General features: G+C 40.7%; 1 protein-coding gene across 2 annotated transcripts in view; it reads left to right on the top strand.

Moving 5' to 3' along the window:
* The first annotated feature begins 12,368 nt into the window (after positions 1-12,368).
* zgc:153039 (uncharacterized protein LOC767698 homolog) overlaps positions 12,369-22,089 on the top strand; it is a 63,056-nt gene continuing 53,335 nt past the window's right edge. The window contains exons 1-6 of one of the 2 annotated variants that reach the window (XM_061073194.1): positions 12,369-12,867; positions 17,171-17,305; positions 18,317-18,454; positions 18,684-18,998; positions 21,707-21,814; positions 21,901-22,012. In XM_061073194.1, coding sequence (XP_060929177.1) covers positions 12,648-12,867; positions 17,171-17,305; positions 18,317-18,454; positions 18,684-18,998; positions 21,707-21,814; positions 21,901-22,012 — 1,028 coding nt within the window. In that variant the 5' untranslated portion in view covers positions 12,369-12,647. Of the gene's footprint in view, positions 12,868-17,170; positions 17,326-18,316; positions 18,455-18,683; positions 18,999-21,706; positions 21,815-21,900; positions 22,013-22,089 lie in introns of those variants that run through there. The other variant, XM_061073195.1, reaches the window with a different exon arrangement.

Raw genomic sequence — 22,089 nt, 5'->3', positions numbered from 1 at the left:
AAAGCAGAGGGTGACTCCTTCAATGGCCTCGACAATTCTGATTCATAAGTGGCCACAGGCTGAATGAATATGAACATCGAGCGATGCCAAGTATAAATAGTCCTCGGCACCAGTGGTTCTACAAATGGGACTTGGAGCCCAGAGGATTGAGGAGAAAATGAGGAAAAGTTTATACTTTCACCATCCTCTTTGCCAGAATTGCTGGAGTTGAATGTGTGCCCAACGTCCCGACATGCAAAAACCAGGGCTGAGTGGAGCGAAAAGCCAATGGCGGAGAGACACAGGAGAAGGTCTAAGTCGCCAAGGAAAAGCTTAGCAAATCAAGATATTAAAACGCTTTAATTCCCCAAAATGAACTTTCCACTTTCATTATTTCATATGCCATGAAATCAAATTTTTATTCATCAGTATGCTGTGACGTCTAAACCTCTGCAGCTTCTACCTTAAAACAAATCCTCAGATAGTGTAGCCTGAGCCACTTGATCTATTCAGGGATTCAGGGATCAGAGAGCCGTTAAGAATCTCTTTCTCTGCCCATTTCTTCTTCTTCCTTTTTATCTTACCACTTCATCACCTGCTGTCTTTAATTCATGCGTGCTGTTTTCTCTCTCTCCCTCTCTGTTCTCCCGCTCTCTGTTGTTCTTTTGAAGTCTCGGGGAGTCCTGTGGTTTTCGAAGGGTCAGAAAAGGACAGGCCTACTGTCCTAGCGAAGGGAGGCCGCGGGATGAACGTATGTTACCACCTGTTCTTGCTGCTCTGTGTCAACACCGCTGGTGTCACTGTACTCGCACCTCGCCATCTCCCCCCCTGCTGCTTGTACATTGTTCCCTCACACGCACACCAAAATGGAGGAGTGAGTGAGCAAATGCACAGGCGCTTATGGGATTGCTTAGCCCCACATACACACACAGGAACGTGCACATTACTACTGTAGGACCCCCTACCGTCCGACAACCGTCACACAGAGACAAATCAAGGCGTCCCGCTGCTAGAAGCCCACTGTTTCCTCACACTTCACATTATAGAGGACTGATTCTGGCCCAAGCCCAAACCAGCGGGGGTTGTGTGGTTGAGAGAAAAGCCTGTGTCCTGGGGAGAGAATCAATTGCAGGTCCGGGGTCACACAGAGAGTGGAGAGAGGCAACCAGCAGTCCCTCAAGATGAAAAATTAGCCTTTCAATTGACCTGTGGAGATCAAACCCCTCTGAGAAGTGGTGGTGGTGGTTTTTATGCTCCCATCGAGGAGGAAGTTACACGAGGGGTTCTCATTCAGCTCCAGTGCCCAGAGGGAAGCATCCCAGGATTCTCCAGATCTGGAAGGGAAGCCAACGACGATCCAAAACTGGACACCACGCCCGAGTCTGAGTCCGACACGGCCAGCTCCTCAAACTTCTGTATCACTTTCCTCACTGACCAGAAAGGAGTCTCCTTGCACCACTGGCCTCTACTGGCAACGCCTGGCCCCTTGTAGGTTGAATCCTTACTGAGGAAGACATGGGGTGGAGGAGGCACACCGCAGCGCAGCCTCAGGCGGCCCTGGCCCAGGCCCAGAGCCGGGAGCACCCCAGCGGTGCCGAAGCAGGTAGGAAGTGTGGCTAGGTGCTCGTGGGTCAGAGGGTTGTGGAAGCTCAGGGCCCCCCCTCCAATGTTAAGGAAGATCCCCAGGCTTTTGATCTGGGGTGGGACAGTGTGGAGCGGCTCCCAGCTCCCATCATACACTGCCCAAAAAGACGGGCCCTGCCTTTCCAGCCACCAGCCCCTGCAACCATCCAATGAGATCACACCTGAGAGAGATAGAGAACTGAAGCTTTATATACACTGTGCACAAAAGCAGCTGTTACAAAACAGATTTGTATTCTTTATGATTATATCAAATGTAATAAGACACTTTACATTTTATTTAGCACTATCACCAGGTCGAAACTTACTGTAACATTATGCAATCCTCTTATGACCAAATATCTGCAAAACCAATGAAATCCCCATCACCCTCAGCTGTAATGTACATTGTGATTCGTGCTAATTAGCAAATATTAGCATGTAATGCAGATGGAAACATTGTACCTGCTAAACATCAGCATATAGTGTGTAACCATGAGCATGTTAGCATTCAGCTAAAAGCTCCTCTGTGTAGAATCACACAGCTGTAATTGTGCCCATAGACTCTGACTGTTGTTCTCTAATAAATGATAGAGGATGTTTCGAGACCTAAGGTTTGTAAGAGTCTCATATTCGCATTTCATAGTAGGTGATGTTGTGTTTCTCAACATGGCGGCACTAGGAGCTCACACACATTATTGACGAAGATGTGGATTTTCAGATTGTGCCACAGTTGGAGAATGAATATGATGATGTTGCTTAGACAATAAAGTTTGGTAATTAAGCAGAGAACCACTGCACACACACATCCTGTAAAGACCACATCCCACTGACTGTGACCAACTGATGACAAACTTGTGTGATTGAACAGATCAATCCCCTGTGGCTGTAGCCTATGCAACAGTGCAGTGTTGTTGTAACATAACATAGAGGCTATCTTGAAACATATTGGTACGTTTTGAAAAAGTAAACGCATTTTGAATGTATAATGTATGTTTTTTTGATGTGCATAACTATTTTCTAATAATAATAATGAATAATTATTTAATTGATTCTGTCTTCTTTGAATTAACAGCTCAATCTGTGCCACATTTTTAATTTGTGTTGGTTCAATTGCAGATCCACTAATAAGAACTATTTCTTAAATATGAATCAGTTGATGCCTGATATCTCTAAATGCTTTCATAATATATTCACATTATTGATGAAAGTAAAAAAGAAATCTGGGATCCACACAAAAATGTAACAAGTTTGCCCCACCCCTCCAAAATTTGGAAATCAGTGTAGTTGTAAAATTCCTGCTAACTAACAAAGCAAAACAAAATCCAGATGAAGACAGGACCTCCTTGACGGAGGTAAAGATACTCTGAATCTCTGCGCATGAGACGTGAAGTGGAACTTATATCCTATCACTTAAAACGTTTTTCTAGTCATGTCACACTAGTGGATACAAAGTCAAACACAAGGTGCATATATTTTCGGAAAAACTGGTGCAGTAGTTTTACTGAACACCAAGAATGGAAATAGCTTTTTTGCCTAACCTGTGATCAGAGGTCTAACCAGAGTTCTATCCAGTTGGTTGCAATATGACCTGAGTTGTATGATGACGTGTGTGTTTACAAGTGTGTCTCTTCATGTGAGTCTGGGCCTTGCTGACTAATGTTTTCTAAGGGTTTCTGGAAGCAATAAGCAGCACTGGCATCAAACCAACAAACACAAAGTGAAGTGAGCGCTCACCAATCCTGTACAGGGAGCTGTTACACACATCCACCTCCCAGTAATACTGTCCCTGTGCAATGACTACATCCGCGCACACCTGCGACAGGACCAATGGGACCATGGGGTCAGAGGTCATCCTTGGCCCTCTGACCTTGTTGTCTGGAGGTGGGGTAGCAGGGCCTCGGTAGGTGGCAGTGAGGGAGCCGTTAGAAAGAAGAAGGGATGGAGGGACGCTGGAGGGATCCAGAGCAAAACACAGTCCTGAAGTAGAGCAGAGGTCAATTTGTTATTAACTAAAAATATCATACATTTTGTGTTGCATTAAACGTGTTTTGTTTGGGGATTATCAGCATCAACTCTTTACCAAATACAGACTGCTCCATCTCCTTCTCTCGCAGGTCTACATCGCCATCCACTGGTGGTATTGGGGAACTGGCCGCATTAGAGCCTGGTTTAAATAGGGACCGAGAACACAATAGGTTGACCTGTTGACAGTGAGGTTAACATGGTTTGTTTCCAGAAACTGACTGAAGCCATCAGTCCATCAGCCCACTCACCATGTAAACAGCTGTGGGCTGAATCCCTGCAGTGTGTGTGACCCTGTAAATACAGTGACAGGGATGGCATGTAATTAAATTTAGAACCAATTGGTTTCACATAGCATGACAATCTGTTTCATGACCTGATAATCAACAAAGCTTCATATATATTTGTTCAGTGACACTTACATGCAATGCCTCACTGTATAGGTGAAATCAAAAACACCAAAGTGTTTATACATACAATTTATCTTTGTTTCAAGTGGTGATGATTATAACTAGCATTTTAAAGACTAACAGCCAGCCTGGGTCCCACTAAAGGTAACAAAACTCACCTGACAGCATTTCATAAGTTCCCTACTGAACTCACAATATCTCCTTTGTAAAATATTAAACCCAAACTGTAAGGACAACTAACTGAGAATATAGATACAATGAGACATACTGTGTTAACTAACACACTTTAAAGGTGGTGGTGGATTTAGTGTCCCTATAGAGCCATGTTGGTAAGTCCCCTTGTTCCTAGTGGAATTGATTTTGTAATCTCACTCTCAAGATTGCAAATAAGCATTTTCCCTTAGATGTATGTAAACAGTCCTAACTTTCTTGACAAATGAGGTCAAATTAAAAGTAAATAAAAAATTTGAGACTAATTTCTAGTATTAACCAACTCTGTCCTTTTAAATTTGACAAACCTAGAATGGGACCCAGTAGAGCCCAAATAACTTCCTTATCATGCAACATTTAATTTCACTAGATATGGATTTGTATTTGAGTTCTCTGAGAAATCAAGGAGAACGTTGAAAGACACCCTATCTCACAATGTTAAAGAAAGTGGAAAAAAAATTCATCCTGGATCTGACCCCTGAACCAGATCTACACCAAAATTGAATGGGTTCATTCCTGATCTACCACATCCTTCCACCAGGTTCTGTTTGTAATCTGTCAGTAGTGTTTGCTCAATCCTGCTAACAAACAGACAGACAAACAAATAAACACAGTGGATGAAAACATAACCGCCTCGATGGAGGTAATAAATGTTATTTATAAAATAAATAGATAAATCAATGATAGCTTTATTATTTCTTATGACAAGGTGTCAATAAGTAACATCTCGTGACTCAAAAGAAGTAAAAACACTTCCAGATGATGATGTTGGGCTTGTTGGGCGACTTAAAGTAATTCCCTCAAAGCTTCTAAAATCTGGGTTGTGATTAGGCCCATATTATATATATATTATATTTAATATACATTTATACATCCCTAGGGAAGTTGTGACAAGTGGACATTGTCAAATTGTATACATTTGAATCTATACCCCAGAGAATATTATATATTAAATATTTTATATTTAACTTCATATGCTTCTTTAATTCCACTGGTTTGTTTATTCTAATGAGCTTTTTAGCCCAGTCTTGTGATTATGACAAACAGCTTTTCACTGTGTTTGCATAATAATCTTTAAATGCTGAATCATTAAGTCTGGATTCCTCACCTGCACATGCTGAAGGGGATCTTCAGATGCTCCCTCCATGGTACCCGTCTCCCTGCCGACACGTGCAGGACTCAGACTAGTATGTTTTGGTAAACAGGAAGTGGCAGACGACCAGGTCCCGCATGGCAGCTCCACAGGATGTCGGCAGCTGGGGCACAGCACAGAGCAGACAGAGAGGCCGACACGGCGGTGGAGAGACTGACCTGAGCTTGTTCTCTCTCCAGCAGCGACGCACTGACCACACATGGTGTGAGAGCACGGCAGGATCAGTGCCACATCATAGTCTTGGTTACAAGCTGGACACAGGGAGACTGATTGAAAAGAGTCTTCCTCCCCATCAGCATTTCCCACATCCAGCTCCCTGCACCTTATTTGGTGACACGATATCTTCACTGCCATTTAAATAACTTTGCTCCTTTCATTTCCTTCACTGTTAACACGGTCAAGTACTATAACAAGAAAAGGAAATCTCTTTGCTTACATGCCTCATTAGATACCATCCAATTAAGGGAAAGTCCAAATAAAATGAGGAGATTCCGATCCCAGCATGGACATAAAACCTAACGGTGTATATCCATCAGTAAGCAAGGCCTCAGTCATTGTCCTTGCTTCAACAACAATCCATTCTCCAAGAAAAGAAACGCAGCAGCCACATCTGATGGTGAGGATCCTTTGGCTAGTAATATCACATGGATGTTCTTGTGGGCAGAGACATCCCACACTGTTGAAACGACAAAGCGCAGGGTTTTGTAACAAACCAAAAGCAGACTGCAGGATGCACACAACACTGTTGAACCGATATGAGGAGATCCTTCTGTTCTACAGCCCCCTCTGTGCGTCTATTGTGTGTGAAGCAGGAGGCACGGCCTGAGCTCAGATAAAAGAGAGACGGAGTGGTAGAGAGAGGTAGAGAGGGGCTTGAGAGAGAGAAGAGCCCAGCCTTTCACTAAGTAGTCATTGCTTGGGGTTACCATGGTAATGGCTCTTCCCATTGGGACGCACAACTGCAAGATAATGTGCTGCGATGAACACTTGTGCACACACACACATATCTATGCGTACTCATTGCTGTCATGAGCACGAGCTACACCACTTAGACACAACACACACACACACACACACACACACACACACACACACACACACACACACACACACACACATCATCTTTGAGTACTCATTACTGTCATGAGCACGAGCTACACCACTTAGACACAACACACAAACACACACACGCACACACACACACACATCATCTATGAGTACTCATTACTGTCATGAGCACGAGTTACACCACTTAGACACTACACACACACACACACACACACACAAACACACACACACACACACACACACACACACACACACACACACACACACACACACACACACACACATACACACACACACACACACACACACACACAAACACACACAAACACACACACATACACACACACACAGATTCTCCTCCTGGTCCTTGATGCCCTGCTGTCATGTTCACTCGAGCCTCCCTCATGTAGGACTGGATCACTGATTGGTCCACCCCCAGGACGACATTACTTGAATATCAAAGATATTTGTTACAGCTCCTTGTAATTCCCTGCTGCTGAGGTGACGGCTCATCGTCCCCCCCTCACCTTCCTTGTCTACAACATTGGGGACATGTCTAGGGTCAGTGTAAGGAAGACTCTCAAAAAATAAATATTCAAAAAAATGTAGTACTTCCTGTTTGGACAATGAGAGCAAAGAGTTGGGTTTTGATTTCTGAACCAGATACAAAAACAACCATTGAAGCTGACAGATGGGGGGATGTTCAGTTCAGCCTCACTAATGTAGGACTGGAACACTGAGTGGTCCCCTTCCAACACTATATTATGGGTGTGTTCACATTGTAATAAAAGTCTGTATTTGTACAGGGCTTTATAGTACAGGTTTTGCCATTCACCCATTCATACACACATATTCATACACTGCATCTATGTCCAGCACCGTCTCTATGAGAAGGGGCAGTTTTGAGTGCAGTCACTTGCATGAGGACACTTATCTTTGATATTCACATAATGTGGTCCTGGAGGGGGACCAATCAGTGTTCCAGTCCTACATGAGGGAGGCTCGACTGAACATGACAACAGGGCATTTTGGCAGTTTGTCACCTCAGAGATGTTATTTATAGATATATTTTCAAATTAGCCAAACTTAGACTTCAATAAAAATGAAACAATAAACTTAGATTCAGGCTATAATAGAATTTTTGACATGATGATAGCAGCTTTGACATTGATCGTCAGTGATCATTTGTTAGTGGCAGACATTTACAAATGATACATATAGGCTAGTGACGCTAAAACAAAAAGTGGAATATCATTCTTGCTCATCCGTGTAGTATATGTGGTACCTCTTTTATTTGGGAACAAATAAACATATACAGTATATAGTTATAAACAATGTTGATGGTGATGATGATGATTATACTAATTATTGTCGTGCTACTATCATTTTACTTTAACATATCACCTGAACCTCTGACTCAAGTGGACTGTACAAAGTTATTTAAAACCATTTTACATAAACAACAGTGAAAGGGGTCCCTTATAGTGACAAAGCCAAAGAGAGTTAGCACCTGCTGCATTTCCCACCAGCTATGGAGCTTTTACTGTCTTTTGTCTCTTTAGACTTCCAGTCTATAAACTTTGAAAGAAACACTTGGGTAAATTAACTATAAAATACAAGCCATTTTATTCTGTTAAGTGCAGGTGATTTTATGCTAGAGTTGGTAACTCTTATGTTAGCCCAATAAAACGGTGTGAAACAGAGACAAATACAACATACTGTCTGGTTGGCTGAGACCGAAACAGCAAAAGCAGAATAAGTGTTGGACAGACATTCATAAAAGACAGAAAGGTGTCTCAAAGTACTTGCGTATCATGCATCCTGTCTGCAGAGTCTATGAAAAACTACTTGCATTCACCCTAACAACTTTATAAGGTGTTATGTCAATGATGTGTTTGCCTTGTTCAGCTGCTCCCTCTTGGAACAAAATCAATGCATAAGGCTGATGTATAATCTGCTTCACTTAATACATTTTTCATCCATTTTTCTATTTTGTAATTCTACTGGCACCTACCGGCCCACTTTTTACATAAATCCCTCCTCTGACTCTCTTGCTGAGTGTTTTTGTATGGGTTTAAGCAGGGCCGGCCCTGGCAATGTTGGCACCCTAGGCGAGATTTCAAATTGGCGCCCCCCAACATACACACGCAAACTGTCATGCATCCACAATAACTTTTGGACTGAATACAGATGCACACACAGGCAGACAAAATTGTAAGCTATAAAAAACAATAAAAATATATAACAAAAAATATAAAGCGTCTGAAATCAGCTGTACTGATAGCATATATAGCATATATAGTCGACAAAAATAAACATTAATGATTTCCACAATCGGGGTGATTCTTACCTCTTTATTGTTCTTTCTTCTCCTCCTCTACTTTGCGGTGCTTTCTGAATTGTGCACCTGATAATTTAATCTTTTTTTGATTCATCTTTGACCCTAACCGCAGTCTGTCACCGCAGCGTGTCTGTTCACACAGGGAGCCCATCCAGGAGGATGTTTTAGATGCTGGCTTGCCTGTCCACGGAGCCATGGATGGTGACATCAGCAAATGTTCCTACTATGCTGCCAAAATGAATAGGTTTTTATACTTCTCTTTGTATGCATCATGCTGCTATGAGGAACTGTTGTGAGGTTGTTGTTGTCAAGGTTTGTTTTTCTCTTTTTGTGCATCCAGCGGCGTCGAGTGGAACGGCATATGCCAGTCAACTCGCCATGGCCGACCTCCGACACCCAACGGGACAGGTTCTGTTTACGACTTGGATTGCTGCTCTGGCTGGATTCGCTGCATGGTATCTGATGTGATCCCGCCTCCAGCCTGTCATTTTGCTGCTGAGAGAGAGGTTCTTCCCGGCATTACGCTGCCGGTGCGAACATGGACCGGGAAATGAGGCGGACCTGTTTTCGCGGCGCTTCTACCTCTGTGCGTCCCGGGGTTAGAGGATGATGGTGTGACGTTTATATATTGTTTTACATTGCATGTGTCACGTCATGATAAATCATTCTCTTGTGCCGCCCTCTTGGCCTTTTTCACCTTAGGCAACCTGATCAATTAGATAAATACATTTCAATTTGCCACTGTTACTGAGGGCCAACTGACTATATACATTCACTAATAAAATACACAATAATTAGTTTATCATGATATCAACCCATTAATAACTCAAAAACGAATTTGTCTCTAGTGCAATCGCCTTTTAAATAACTCTATGTAAGTTTTTTTATTTTGTCTACTGTCTTTTATTTATTGTTGTCTTGTGACTGCTGGCTGTAAAACAAACTGCCCCTCGGGGATAATAAAAATATCCTTCATCCCCAATTTTGTACCCATAGGCACCTACTTTAACACAATCCAAGACCTACAATGGACACACATGTTACAAATCACCATCAGGAGCAAAGTGCAGGACAGAACAAAAAGCTACTCAAGGGAAAAGTGGTGAAAATTCCTTCTGACCTCCATTGCAAGATGTGTAAGGAGGAATGCGGGACAACCAATACCAAAGGAGCCAGAGGTTAATTTAACAAATGGAAATGAGCATATTTGCACTGCTGGTGTGATGTGGACGGAGAGGCCCAGCTGTGCTGAGGAAGACTCAAGCTGAAAGGACTAGGACTAAGTGGGTATAATGGTAGCATTACTGGAGGTTTTCCCATTTGCACAAGGCAAAGGAGGGACGCAGCCAAAGATTTAGTTAAAGGTGATAAAAACGCACAGCTGTGACAGATTTGTGCAGGGGTTTTATTGATGGAAAATACTACAAAATACATTATGACTACTAGAAACTAAGAGAAAAGATTTTTTCTCCCTAATGTTTACAATTTTTTCTCAAGCAGAAAACACTGAAAGTGATAACATGGTGATGATAAGCATGTGATGTTTACTTTGTTAGCATTGTTGTAATGTGGGTTAACGATCAAAAATTTGCTCCTGTCTTGCTGAAGCTGAAATATAATTAGGTCTGCAGGTATTTTTATTTGTATTTTCGATCACCAAATACTATCCCATAAAGTTCTGTCTAATGTGGGCCACCCTGGTTTACTGACCAACAGAGAGCGTAGGAGATATCCTAGAGTCATGCTGCCAGCATGGCTAAAACAAAGCTACAACAATTAACTATCAAAACGTTTTTTAATGGATAATGAGTGTCAGTGAGTGTCATTTACTGGTCATACTTCTTGCAATCAAAACTGTGACTGTAGCACCCTCAGTTGGTGCTGGGTGAGAGGTGGCATGTGTTGAATTAAGCAGTGGACCACTCTCATACAGGAAATAAAATTAGCACCTCATCTCTTGTTCATCTTCAGCTGTGGAAACTTGGTAGATATTACTGCACATTTAAAACTTTGATGATGATGAATATGAATATGGAACAGTTAAAATGCACTTCATGATTGTGGTAAAGCAGCATTTCTCCCTGTGTAATATTAATGATTTGAAAATCTTCTATAAATTGTATAGAAAACATATAAAAATTGTACAATTTTAATGCTACAATCAAATCAGTGTATGTACAGTTATTTTTAGTTTGACTAAATATTCAAGTATGTATATAGATTGGTTTTCTGTCTGCAATAATTGTATACGTTTTGTATGTATGCATTTACCGGTTTTACTTACAAAATGTACATACTGTTTAATACAGTGTTTATTCACTGGGGAAGACTTTACAATGTTTATGAGAAACATGGGTCATTATACTGTATTATTTTAAATCGTTGTGTCAATAGCGTTAAAGCAGTCATAATTATGAAAAATGTATGAATAAATAAATGATCCAATCTGGCAAATCTTTTCCATATAGCATGACACTGCTGCCAAAAATACTGACTCTACTGAATTATCTGAACAACAGTTTTGCACATTACACTAGAAATTACACTTTAGTACTGGAAGTTCCATGATCAAAAATAATGCATGTATTGCGGACAACTATCCTACATTTATAATTTCATAATTTTTTGTATTATTTAAAATGTTAAGTTCAATATTGTTCGAAAGGCAGAACATAAATTACACATTAGTAGCAGTGAATAACCTGGATTCAGCTCTCACAAGCAGGTGGCCGAAAGAATGCGGTTTCTTGATTGGTCCAGCCCACTTGATCATATGACCCAAAGCAACAGGCTGGAAACATCAGCAGAAACATGGGACCAACACTACAGGCTGATGTGTCAAGCTACCATGGACAGACAAGGAAAAACCGGAAATTTATTTCTAAAACAAGACAGGCGCTCGTATTTCTGATGATTCTCATATACTGCCTGCATTTCATTTGACGATTATAATGACTGACTTAAAAATAGCTTTTAATACTTTCTGAGTGCCTTGGTAGATATTTGTATGATACCACTGATATAATGAGAGCTGATGGTATTTTGTATAGAACAATATATCTATATTACAGTTTGCATAATGTTACAGCAACAACAAACATTTACATTGAATTTTCTCTACATTTATATACTAATAACAATAATAATAATAACAAGATCAATAGTAATATTAACAATAATATTACTTATTATTATTATTCATATAAAAACCTAGTACAAACATAAAATATAACATCATAACAAATGAAAAGAAAGCCATAAAAAAATAAAACCACATAAAGTGGGAATATTTAAGCATGACCACCCAATACAATATTACAAAACGTATTATAGTTAAAATCAGGGAATATGGACAAATAACAGGATATTTCCATAGACTTGTCCCGCTTTGATTGAAAGGAAGCTTCGGGCTCAGCCTGCACTCCTCAGGGTTCTATAGTTACAACAGCTCTGTCCCCACTTGCTTTTGGAGCATTTATCAGAAACTCGCTGCTGTCTTTTATACTGAAAGTGATAACCGGAAGCTGTACTTGTTGTTATGCCTGCAGAAATCACATGATATTCTAGTGAGGAGTTGGACCAGGAAACTGAGCGGATCAGTAACTCAGAGTTTATTACCTGATAACGGTGCAGCTTCCTCCAACATGTAACTCTACTACGGGAAGTAACTTTTATCACTGACCTCATTCCTCTCCTGCTCCGCCATGTAGCCGGGAAGGCGTCACTTTTTACCGTTCAAAACTACGTATTGAGTAACTCGTCAGGGGGTTTCGCCTTATCCATCGTTCAGAGAATTGATGAAGTTGTGAAGGAGCTCGCTCCTCCACCCGCAGGCTCCACCATGACCGAGCGGACCCCGCTTCTCCACTACCGCCTCTCCGCCAGCGTCAATGAGTCCGCGCCGAGGACGCCTCCGGCCGGCCGACCCCCGGACCAGCACCCGGGCGGGCCCAGGCAGCGGTCCTCCCAGACCGGCCAACCCAAGAAACTCTCCACCTTCGTTGGGGTGGTGATCCCCACCCTGCTGTCCATGTTCAGCGTGGTGTTGTTCCTGAGAATAGGTGAGCACCGGGGCTGTCAACTTGAATCACTGCACGTCTCTGTGGGACTGATCAGGCTTGATGGGGTTAGGGTTAAAACCACCAAACCTCTATTAGAAAACACACAGACCTTAAAGATTCATACAGAAGTATGGATATATACTAATAAACTCCACTCAAAGTGTTTTAATTGTTTTTATGAAATCAGTGTTCACTAACGTGATTTAGACTGACAAGTCAATAAAGTACTGAGGGACCTTTAAAATAGTAATTGTAGGTTTTGTACACACACGACTGCAGTTAAAACCAAGCCCCTGTTTCTTATAAGTCCTCCCTGTGGTATTTTATTACCCACATCTGATGTGATTGAGATTACAAAATAGCAATAGTGTAATAGAAATTAAAGCAAAAATCCCCAAGTAGGTAAACTCAGGAAATGTGGTACAACAAAAGTATGTTTTAAGCTTTGATTCAAAGGAAGCTACTGACTCTGCCTGGCGTATTTCCTCGGGCAAGGTGTTCCAGAGCCTCTGGGTTCTTATCTCAAAAGCTCTGCCCCCCCCCCCCCCTCCCCCCCCAAATCTACAGCTGTTTTAAAGCCTAGCAGCTAACTTCTGTACTGTATGAAGCCAGTCTACAGATTCTGTCAAAAGGATGCTGCAGTTATCCAGGTGTCATGAGATAAATGCATGTATATTAGTTTCTGTATCTTTAAATTTCCATGTAGGACAAATCCTGTTCCTTAGTTGAATCACCAGTTCATTGTTTAGTGAGTGCTCCCACAATGGAGTTTATCACTTATCAAATTGAATTATTCAGTCATGAATACCACAGGCAGACATGTCTTTATTAAATTTCCACTTTGTAAAATATATTAAAACCCCAGACGTCTCACACAGTTTTGCATGTAACCTGCAAGGTGGATGACTTCTCCCAGTCATCAGGAAAGCCTTTTCTGTTCCTTATTTACATTGACTAGGTGTGAATGAAATGTGCGACAAGACTTGTGAAAGTTTTATATCTGTAGGGAAAGTTTAACTTACTGGTTTCTACTGGTAAAATCCGGGGAACTAGAAATGGTAACTTAGAGGAAGGAGACTTGTTTGTCATTTTGAGTAATGTTGTGTAAGTTTAAGGAAAAGTAGCTGAAATAACACATTTTTGTTCACATCACCAAGAGTATAAAGTATTCATGCGGAAACAAAGCTGCTGATGTAAAACTTTAGTTATGATCATGCAATCTAAGGTTTGACATGCTGCTGCTAGAGCAGCATGAAAGAGACCACTGACAAGAAACTATTATGTCATGATAACAAATGCATCATTTTTTAGTTCAAAAGTTTAAAAGAAAGAAGTCTCTTCGTCCTGCTCCTTTCTGTTATCTGTGTTCCAGGTATTTAGATGTTGCACTTGTGTGTGTTAGGGTTAACACACACAAGTGTGTGTTAGGCTTCGTACCTTCTAAGTTGTTTTATAACTCCCTCTCATTCCCCTCCACCCCCCCAGCCCACAGTCTCGTGAGATGTCAGCTGCTGTGCTGTGGACACGCATATTGCACACACACACACACACACACACGTATGTACAGCTATCTTTGTGAGGACACTCATTGGCATAATGCATTCCTTACCCTTACCCTAACCCTAACCATCCAAACAAAATGCCTAACCCTAGTCCTCACGCTTAACCTAACCTAAACCCTATTCTAACCCTAACCCAAAAATTAAATCTTAACCCCCAAATAGTCCATTAAAGGGGGGTCACAAAGTGAGGACTGGCCCAAAATGTCCTCACTTTCCCAAAATGTCCTCACTCCGTCGGTTGTAGACTCAAACTGGTCCTCACAAAGATAGCTGTACAAGAGCGTGCACACACTATTGGCTGCTGTGTCGACATTTCAAACTTCTCTTCTCCCTCTCTTACGTTTAAGTCTGCTCAGGAAATAACAGTTACTGTCACTGTGGATGTGAAACTACTGTTAATTTCCCAGCATCAAAAAATATTCTCAACTTGTGTGAGAACAAGAGACTTCTTTCACTGGTGAATTACACATCTTTAACCTGAATTTTTTTTACATTTGTTATCGGGGAATAATGTTTACTAGTAAATCAAATATATTTATATATTTTTATGATATTTCAAACCAAAAAGGGCATATATCCTCCTAGAATGTGCATATGATTGAATATGATATGATATGAATACGCTTAAAATTAGCCATATTAAATATACCTACTGTGTACATACACTTCATGCATATAGAGCCCTTATCAACTCCCACAACGGAACAGTGGTGTGTGATTTAATTAGAGATGCAAAACAAACTGTAGTGCAACGCTTCACACGTCAGTAATTATAAGAAAAACCTATGATTCCTTATTTTCAGAGGTCTTGCTTTACTGCTCTCTAGTAATTTCAGACACAGTGATTAGCATTGTAAAGGATGTATGTAACTATGCATTTTATCAGGCATTTAAATAATGCTTGTACAGTCCATGCGGTAATTATATGGACTGTTACTCTGCTTTGTTCCACACTTCTCAAACACAACATAAAAGTGCCACATGTATGTAAAATCAATTTAGAAAGGACTCTTTAAGAGATATACTTTGGCCCTTTTTAAACACAGTGCCCAGATTTTAGCAGTTCCAATGTTAATGAGCAGATACACATGGTTTCCAATAAAACCATCATATTTAATAGTCTGTGTAAAAGTGCTTGGCAGTCATTGACCTACTGAAGTCTGACCCATGCACATCAGCAGACACTTATTATCCTCACTGCATATTTACTCCCAGGGCTTCACTGCAGCTTTCTTCAGCTCTTGTTGTTTGGTCTCTCTGCTTTTATTCTGGTCTTCATCAAATAGAGCGCATGTTTAATCGGACTGAGATCCAATGTTTAATATCGTTGTCCTGCTGCACTAGGTTGACTCTGAGCTCACAGAAAGCTCCTGCTCAGCTCTGCATTCATCCTGTTGCTTCTGTCAGCAGTGAATCATCCATAAATACCAGCGTGCCAGTACCATTGGCAGCCATGCTGCCACTGCCACAACAGAACTAGCACCACAAGGTGGTGTCTTTGTGTCAAGAGCTCTTTCCGCTCCAAACTTTCGTATTCCATCATTATGATGGAAGTTGAATTTGCCTCATCAGTCCATAGAGCTCTGCTTGTTCATGTCTGTGTCTGAGGTTTATCAGAGGTTTAAAGCATCTAGTGGTAAAAACTCTGAAGTCTGAAGGTGGCCTACGTGAAAACACAGCTTATTGTCCAGATAAATCATTCCAAACAAATGGGCATGTTGATTCGTTGTAACATGCGACAGATAACCCTAACCCTTAAGTCTCAACTCTGTTAGAGCAGAGACTTGGCGCAACCAGTAAACTCTGAGAGTCTTTTTCTAATAGGGTACTTCCCCTTTATAAAGATCTTTTACATTTTAAAGAAGCATCCAGTAATATATCAACTGATACTCTGTCGGTGTCCTATACATTATTCTAAATCAAATAATTTGTGTTGAACGGAAGGTGCGACCTAGTGAACCATATCCATATTTTTTATTAATCTAATGAAGGGTTTCATTTGTACTTTTCTTGATTGTCTTGATGAGTCTCAACATAATCTTGACATGTCACAGCTCCTGTAAATATAACATATTTCCACATTTTAAAATCCACAGTCCAACTCTCTCATGTTGTACACATATTGTATACTGGGTTTTGAGACGGACCTTGTATCTTCAATCGACTTCCAATCATGTGCTTTAAAAACAAGAAAGCTGCCTCTGCTTGCCACTCTGACTGTGGACACCTGGGTCTATTCAGGATTTAAAACCAAGTCTAAGTAACATACATATGTCATTTACTTTTAATTTCAAGGATATAATTGGGGGGATTTAAGACTTCATTTATTTTTTGGTACACATAACTGCTCCCCCAGATCTTAACATTACAGTGAGGACATGGAAAATAAACTGGAATAATTTGCAAGATGTGATTCCAGTTTGTCTTGTAGAGAAGCTGGATTCTTGTCAACTTTCATTATGAGCTCTGAAAGATTTCCCGAAATGTGTTCATCATGAACCACAAGCACGGTGCACCCTGTACAGGCAGTTTTCATATGTGTGGTTCAAACGTAGTTGATGCCCCGGTGATCTTAGTGCGTATTAATGTGCATTCTCACTTCCCCTGTGTACTGTGTGGGCTAATTTCGGGAAAGTTGAGCTTCCCTCTTTCACCACACTGAAGTTACTTTTGAAGCCGGCAGTTCTGTGTTTAACCAGCTGATCAGCAGAGTTTGTTAATATTTTTTTTGGTCTGACTAGGATTCCTGGTGGGCCAGTGCGGACTGTACCAAGCCATTTTCATGTTCCTGGTGGCCTACTTCATCATCAGCATGACTGTGCTGTCAGTTTGTGCCATCTCCACCAATGGAGCCCTGGATGCTGGGGGAGCCTATTGTATCCTCCTACCTACCAGTGTCAGTAACACTAGCAATGGTCAAGATGTCGGCAGAGAGCACAAACTCCATGCTGAACCAACACAAACACAAACGATATCCTTGTTTCGTTTGTGCATTGTCTGTGACTCTGAATGGAGTGTTGTTTATTAACTACATCATGAGGCACTGTTGAGGTCTTGGGATTGGGATGCCACTGCTTCCCTGCCAGGAATTTGTAAATTTCCCTAATTAGTTTTGTTAAGTCAATATATCTGATTCCAATTTAGAAGTTTACATTTATAACTTTTTGGTAAAAAGGAGACATAAATGCTCATACACTTTGTTTTTTGTAAAATAATATTGGTGCATAAAAGCAACTATGCTGATACTCAGAGACTCATATCTGCTGATATTATCAACCAACTGATTAAACAAAGATAAGTCAAACTGCCTTGTTTTCTTAGCTTTTGGGTTTTTGCTGTTGTGAATTCCTGCAGATGATCATGTACAGAAATAGTAATAAATTAACAATGAATCATCGCCAATAATTCTTCTTAATAATTCTTTACATTTCCCTTTAAGTCATACTATTATGATTATGGTATGGGCACAGGAATTAAGCTATTCACAAATTACACAATATCTACACACACTATCATCATGCTTGGACTCATCATGCTTTGTTTTGACTCTCTTCAAACCTTCAAATCATGTTGAGATCCTTTACACCAAACTATTCTATTTGTTATGGTTGGGGTTAACCCAAACCTATGTCTAATCAGATTTTTTTTTGTAAAAGAGACATCCATTGAAAATATCATGCCTTAAAGCCGAAATTAGAAATACACAAAAAAGTAAATCAACCACACACACACACACACACACACACACACACACACACACACACACACACACACACACACACACACACACACACACACACACACACACACACACACACACACACACACACACACACGTTTTCACTGTTAGTCCACAAACAAGTTAACTATGGCTTAACATTATTCAGACATGATCAGCCGAGCGTTGGGTCCAGAGTTTGGTGGCAGCATCGGGATCATGTTCTTCCTGGCTAATGTGTGCGGCTGCGCTCTGTTCGTGCTGGGTCTGGTCGAGGCCATCGTCGGCACGTTCGGCGAGCCAGAAGGTAAGTTTGATTGTTAACAGCTGGTGAAGTGCTGCCAGTTCAGTGTTTTGGTTGGAAAGTGTCAGCATTGCTTTTTGTCACATCATGAGATCTCGAACATTCTATATCTATTTAGATTCTGTGTTATAATTTTATGCCTAATATCCTTTTTATTATTTGAAGCATTAACTAATCCTTCCCTTCATCTTCTCCCTCATGACCTTCCACTGGACATCTTGTCCTTTCCTAGACGGGATTATGATCACTTCTCCCTACCAGGTCTTGCCGTCTGGCTACTGGTGGTCTCTGCTGTATGCCACTGGAATCGGCCTGATTTGCCTGCTGGTGTGCCTGGTTGGAGCCCACATCTACGCCAAGGCCACTTTCATCATCTTCTTGGTGGTCATGGTTGTCCTGGGCACTATCTTCATCAGCTTCTTTGCCGTAGGGCCTCAAACCATCACGCTGCCCAGCTCTGCCACGGCCAACGGAACAGGCCCTGTGATTCCCACTACAGCCAACTTCACTGGCTTCAAGTTGGAGACGCTGCTTGGGAACCTGTGGGGTGAGCTGGAGGACGCTGGTCCAAATATTGGTCTTCAGTCACAAATAAGTTCATGCCAAACATTTTAGTGTACTTAGCGGCTATATGCAAATCAAACTTAGATTTGATTTGGATATACAAATGAATAATCGGCAATTTAATTGATTAAAAGTTTCTTGTTGCATCAGTTTTTCAGCATAATTAGCTTTCTTTGAATATTTGAAAAATGTTGTAGTCATTAATTGAATCGCTACAAAAAGTAGTTTTAACTTATAATTCCTGCTACTACTAATAATAACATTAATAATAATAGGATGCAATTATTGCTCAAATACCAAATTTGTCTGGATTTTGTGACAAATTATTGGCTACGCTAGTAGTAAAAAGATGTTCTTGTAAAAACAAAAAACTATGCAGCATAATGTCTTTCATTGACTTAGTCTTAGTTGAGGCACTGGTGGGTCTTTTTTCTGGTTCCTAAAACTCATGGGGAAAGTTGATCAAATCTCAGTTCCCCATGCAATGGCCACTTTTGAAACTCTAGAGTTCTTTGAGTTTCGTAAAACATAGATAAATTTCCCATTTGAGTTTGAATCAAAGAAAGCTAACTGTGGTGCTGATTGTTGCTCGATCAGTAGTCGGCTTATCTCACAATAAAGCCTTCAGTTGAATGAATTAGAAAAAGATTGTAACATTAGCAGACTTGAATTCACCACATACAGATGAAGCAGCTACTGAAAGAGTCAATTAACTTTAATGGGTTTAAAGTATAAAGTCTTATATTGTTCTATTCTATTTTTTCTGTCTAAATACAATTCGGTTTTTAGAGAAATTAATTGGATGATGCTAGCTTGTGTACATCACATGGTAATAACGTCTTGTGACTGAAGTCTTTTTTTAGCCCAGAGTTAAGCTGTTGTAATGTCCAAAACATTTCAGCAATGTTAAACTTTAATCATAAATTTGAACTGGGATGCAAAACATTGCTCCTTCTACTTATTTATCAAACTGCAACAACCCTCAAAAGATGATGATAATACAGTTTTTAATGTGCAGTAATGAGTGATTTGTCACTTAATGCTTGTCATAAGTTTAAAATTTCTAATTTATTATTTCAGTACATCCTCTGATGTAGAGCTTTTTTCTCTCTCACTGACCAACACAATTGTTGTCCGTGGGTGAAAGCAGAGACCCAAAGGTCACATTTGGATGCAATGTCTTCAACAGTGTGTTCCTTTGATACCGGTAGCTGCAGTTTCAGGACCGCATTTCTAATACCCATTCCACCCCAATACTACTTTGTCTTTTATAGTTTTGAATGTTTAATCCACCCAAATACTGCTTCCTGTCCTATGACTCAACTGGGTTGCTAAGAGTTTCCTGTATATGTGTGTAATCAGCATTCATTATTTCATTATGAGGTTAAATAAAGATACCATGACCTTTGTAGTGACTAGATCTCAACCAGCTATTTGAACGGAGAAGGAAAGAGATAAGATCTTTTATATAGAATTCATTTAATTTTTTACACACACGCACACACGCACGCACAGACAGACAGCACCCAAAACACAAACTTGTTTGGTGATGGCGCTGACTGAGATTTAGCTTCAAACTGGCACCTGTCCAGCAACCAGTCCACATGGTGTGTGCCACAGTTTCCTCTTATAGAGACAGAGGGAAACTAATAAATTAATAAAAGCAGTAATTCAATCACTTATTAAAAAGTTTTCAAAAGCTGAATTAAACATACTCAAACCTTCCTGGGCCGTGTTCCAACAGTGTAACACTAATCACTCTAGCTTTGTCAAAATAAACTCTCACTACTTTGTCACAATAATCACATTAATGAAGGTTCTGCTACAGCCGGGGTTCATTTGACACCTGTAATTACCTACTATTTCCTGTCAAAATGGCTGCCATGGAAAAAAAGCTCTATAACGGATTAGTAAAAACTTCTGTAATGTAAAGGAAAATATTAATTTTTTTTAAAAACAGGGGCTGCAACAGCACAAACCACTCATTACCACCAAAGAGCCTCTGGCTCCATTTCCTGCAGAGTTAATTCCAACTTCAATCAATTCTGGGAAGCCAGCGAGGAATTATGTAAATGTAATTTTTCAATCCACTATTAACTCTGGTTCGAGTGAACAGTGCCACCAGAAGAAAAGGTCCATTAGATGTAGTAAATGTACACCTAACCGAACTCGACCCAGCTTGCAGGGATTCATGATGACTGAGCCATTAACACTGTAACTTGGGCCTGCACCCAGGGACACGTGAGAATTATCACACACAGCAAGCTTTGGATTATCCCAAGATCCAACTAGAATGCAAACACACAGGGACTTTTAAAATTATACTTTCACATGTGATACAGATGAAAACATATTTATGTTTTTACAAGTGACAATGGTCAAGTTTTTCTGTACCTTTTAGAATGAGCCCCTCATACCTACTTTGGAAGCAGTTCCTCTTGTGGACTGGCTCTAGTTCTGGTTTTAGGTTCTCCCGCACACTTAATGGGAGGGTGAAGCCTCACTGATAGATGCTATTAAACCACACACAATATAAATTCAAAGTTCAAATGCTATGAAACAGGATGTTTGGTGTTTGTTTTGCAGGTTCAGAGAAGTATATGCCAATAAACCAAATTAACTGCTAGTAGATTGATGCTGTTGAAAAATGCTCAACTACAGGAACTAAACTGTTGTTCTCTCTTCCCACAGCTGACTACACGGTGGATTATACTACTAAAACTGTGATGACCTTTGCCACAGTTTTCGCTGTCATGTTTAATGGCTGTACCGGCATCATGGCTGGTTCTAACATGTCAGGTACGAGAGGCCAGTTGTGTGTACATGTGTGAGTGTTACCTGATTGTCTGTCTGTGAACAACGAGGCTGATCTGTGTGTCCTTCAGGTGATCTGAAAAGTCCCAGTTATTCCATTCCCCGTGGTACCATCACAGCCGTCATCTTCACCTTCATCATCTATAACTTGCTCTGTGTGCTGGTGGCCTGCTCCTGTGATCGGTGAGCAACACACAATTACACACACAACCACAAACAAGCGAGCACTGAAATGGCCCACAATTTAACATAAATCCTTG

Source organism: Limanda limanda, chromosome 6 (assembly GCF_963576545.1).
Source record: "Limanda limanda chromosome 6, fLimLim1.1, whole genome shotgun sequence".
Lineage (NCBI taxonomy): Eukaryota > Metazoa > Chordata > Actinopteri > Pleuronectiformes > Pleuronectidae > Limanda > Limanda limanda.
Note: the sequence above shows the minus strand (reverse complement) of the source record. Positions and strands in the feature narration are given on the sequence as shown.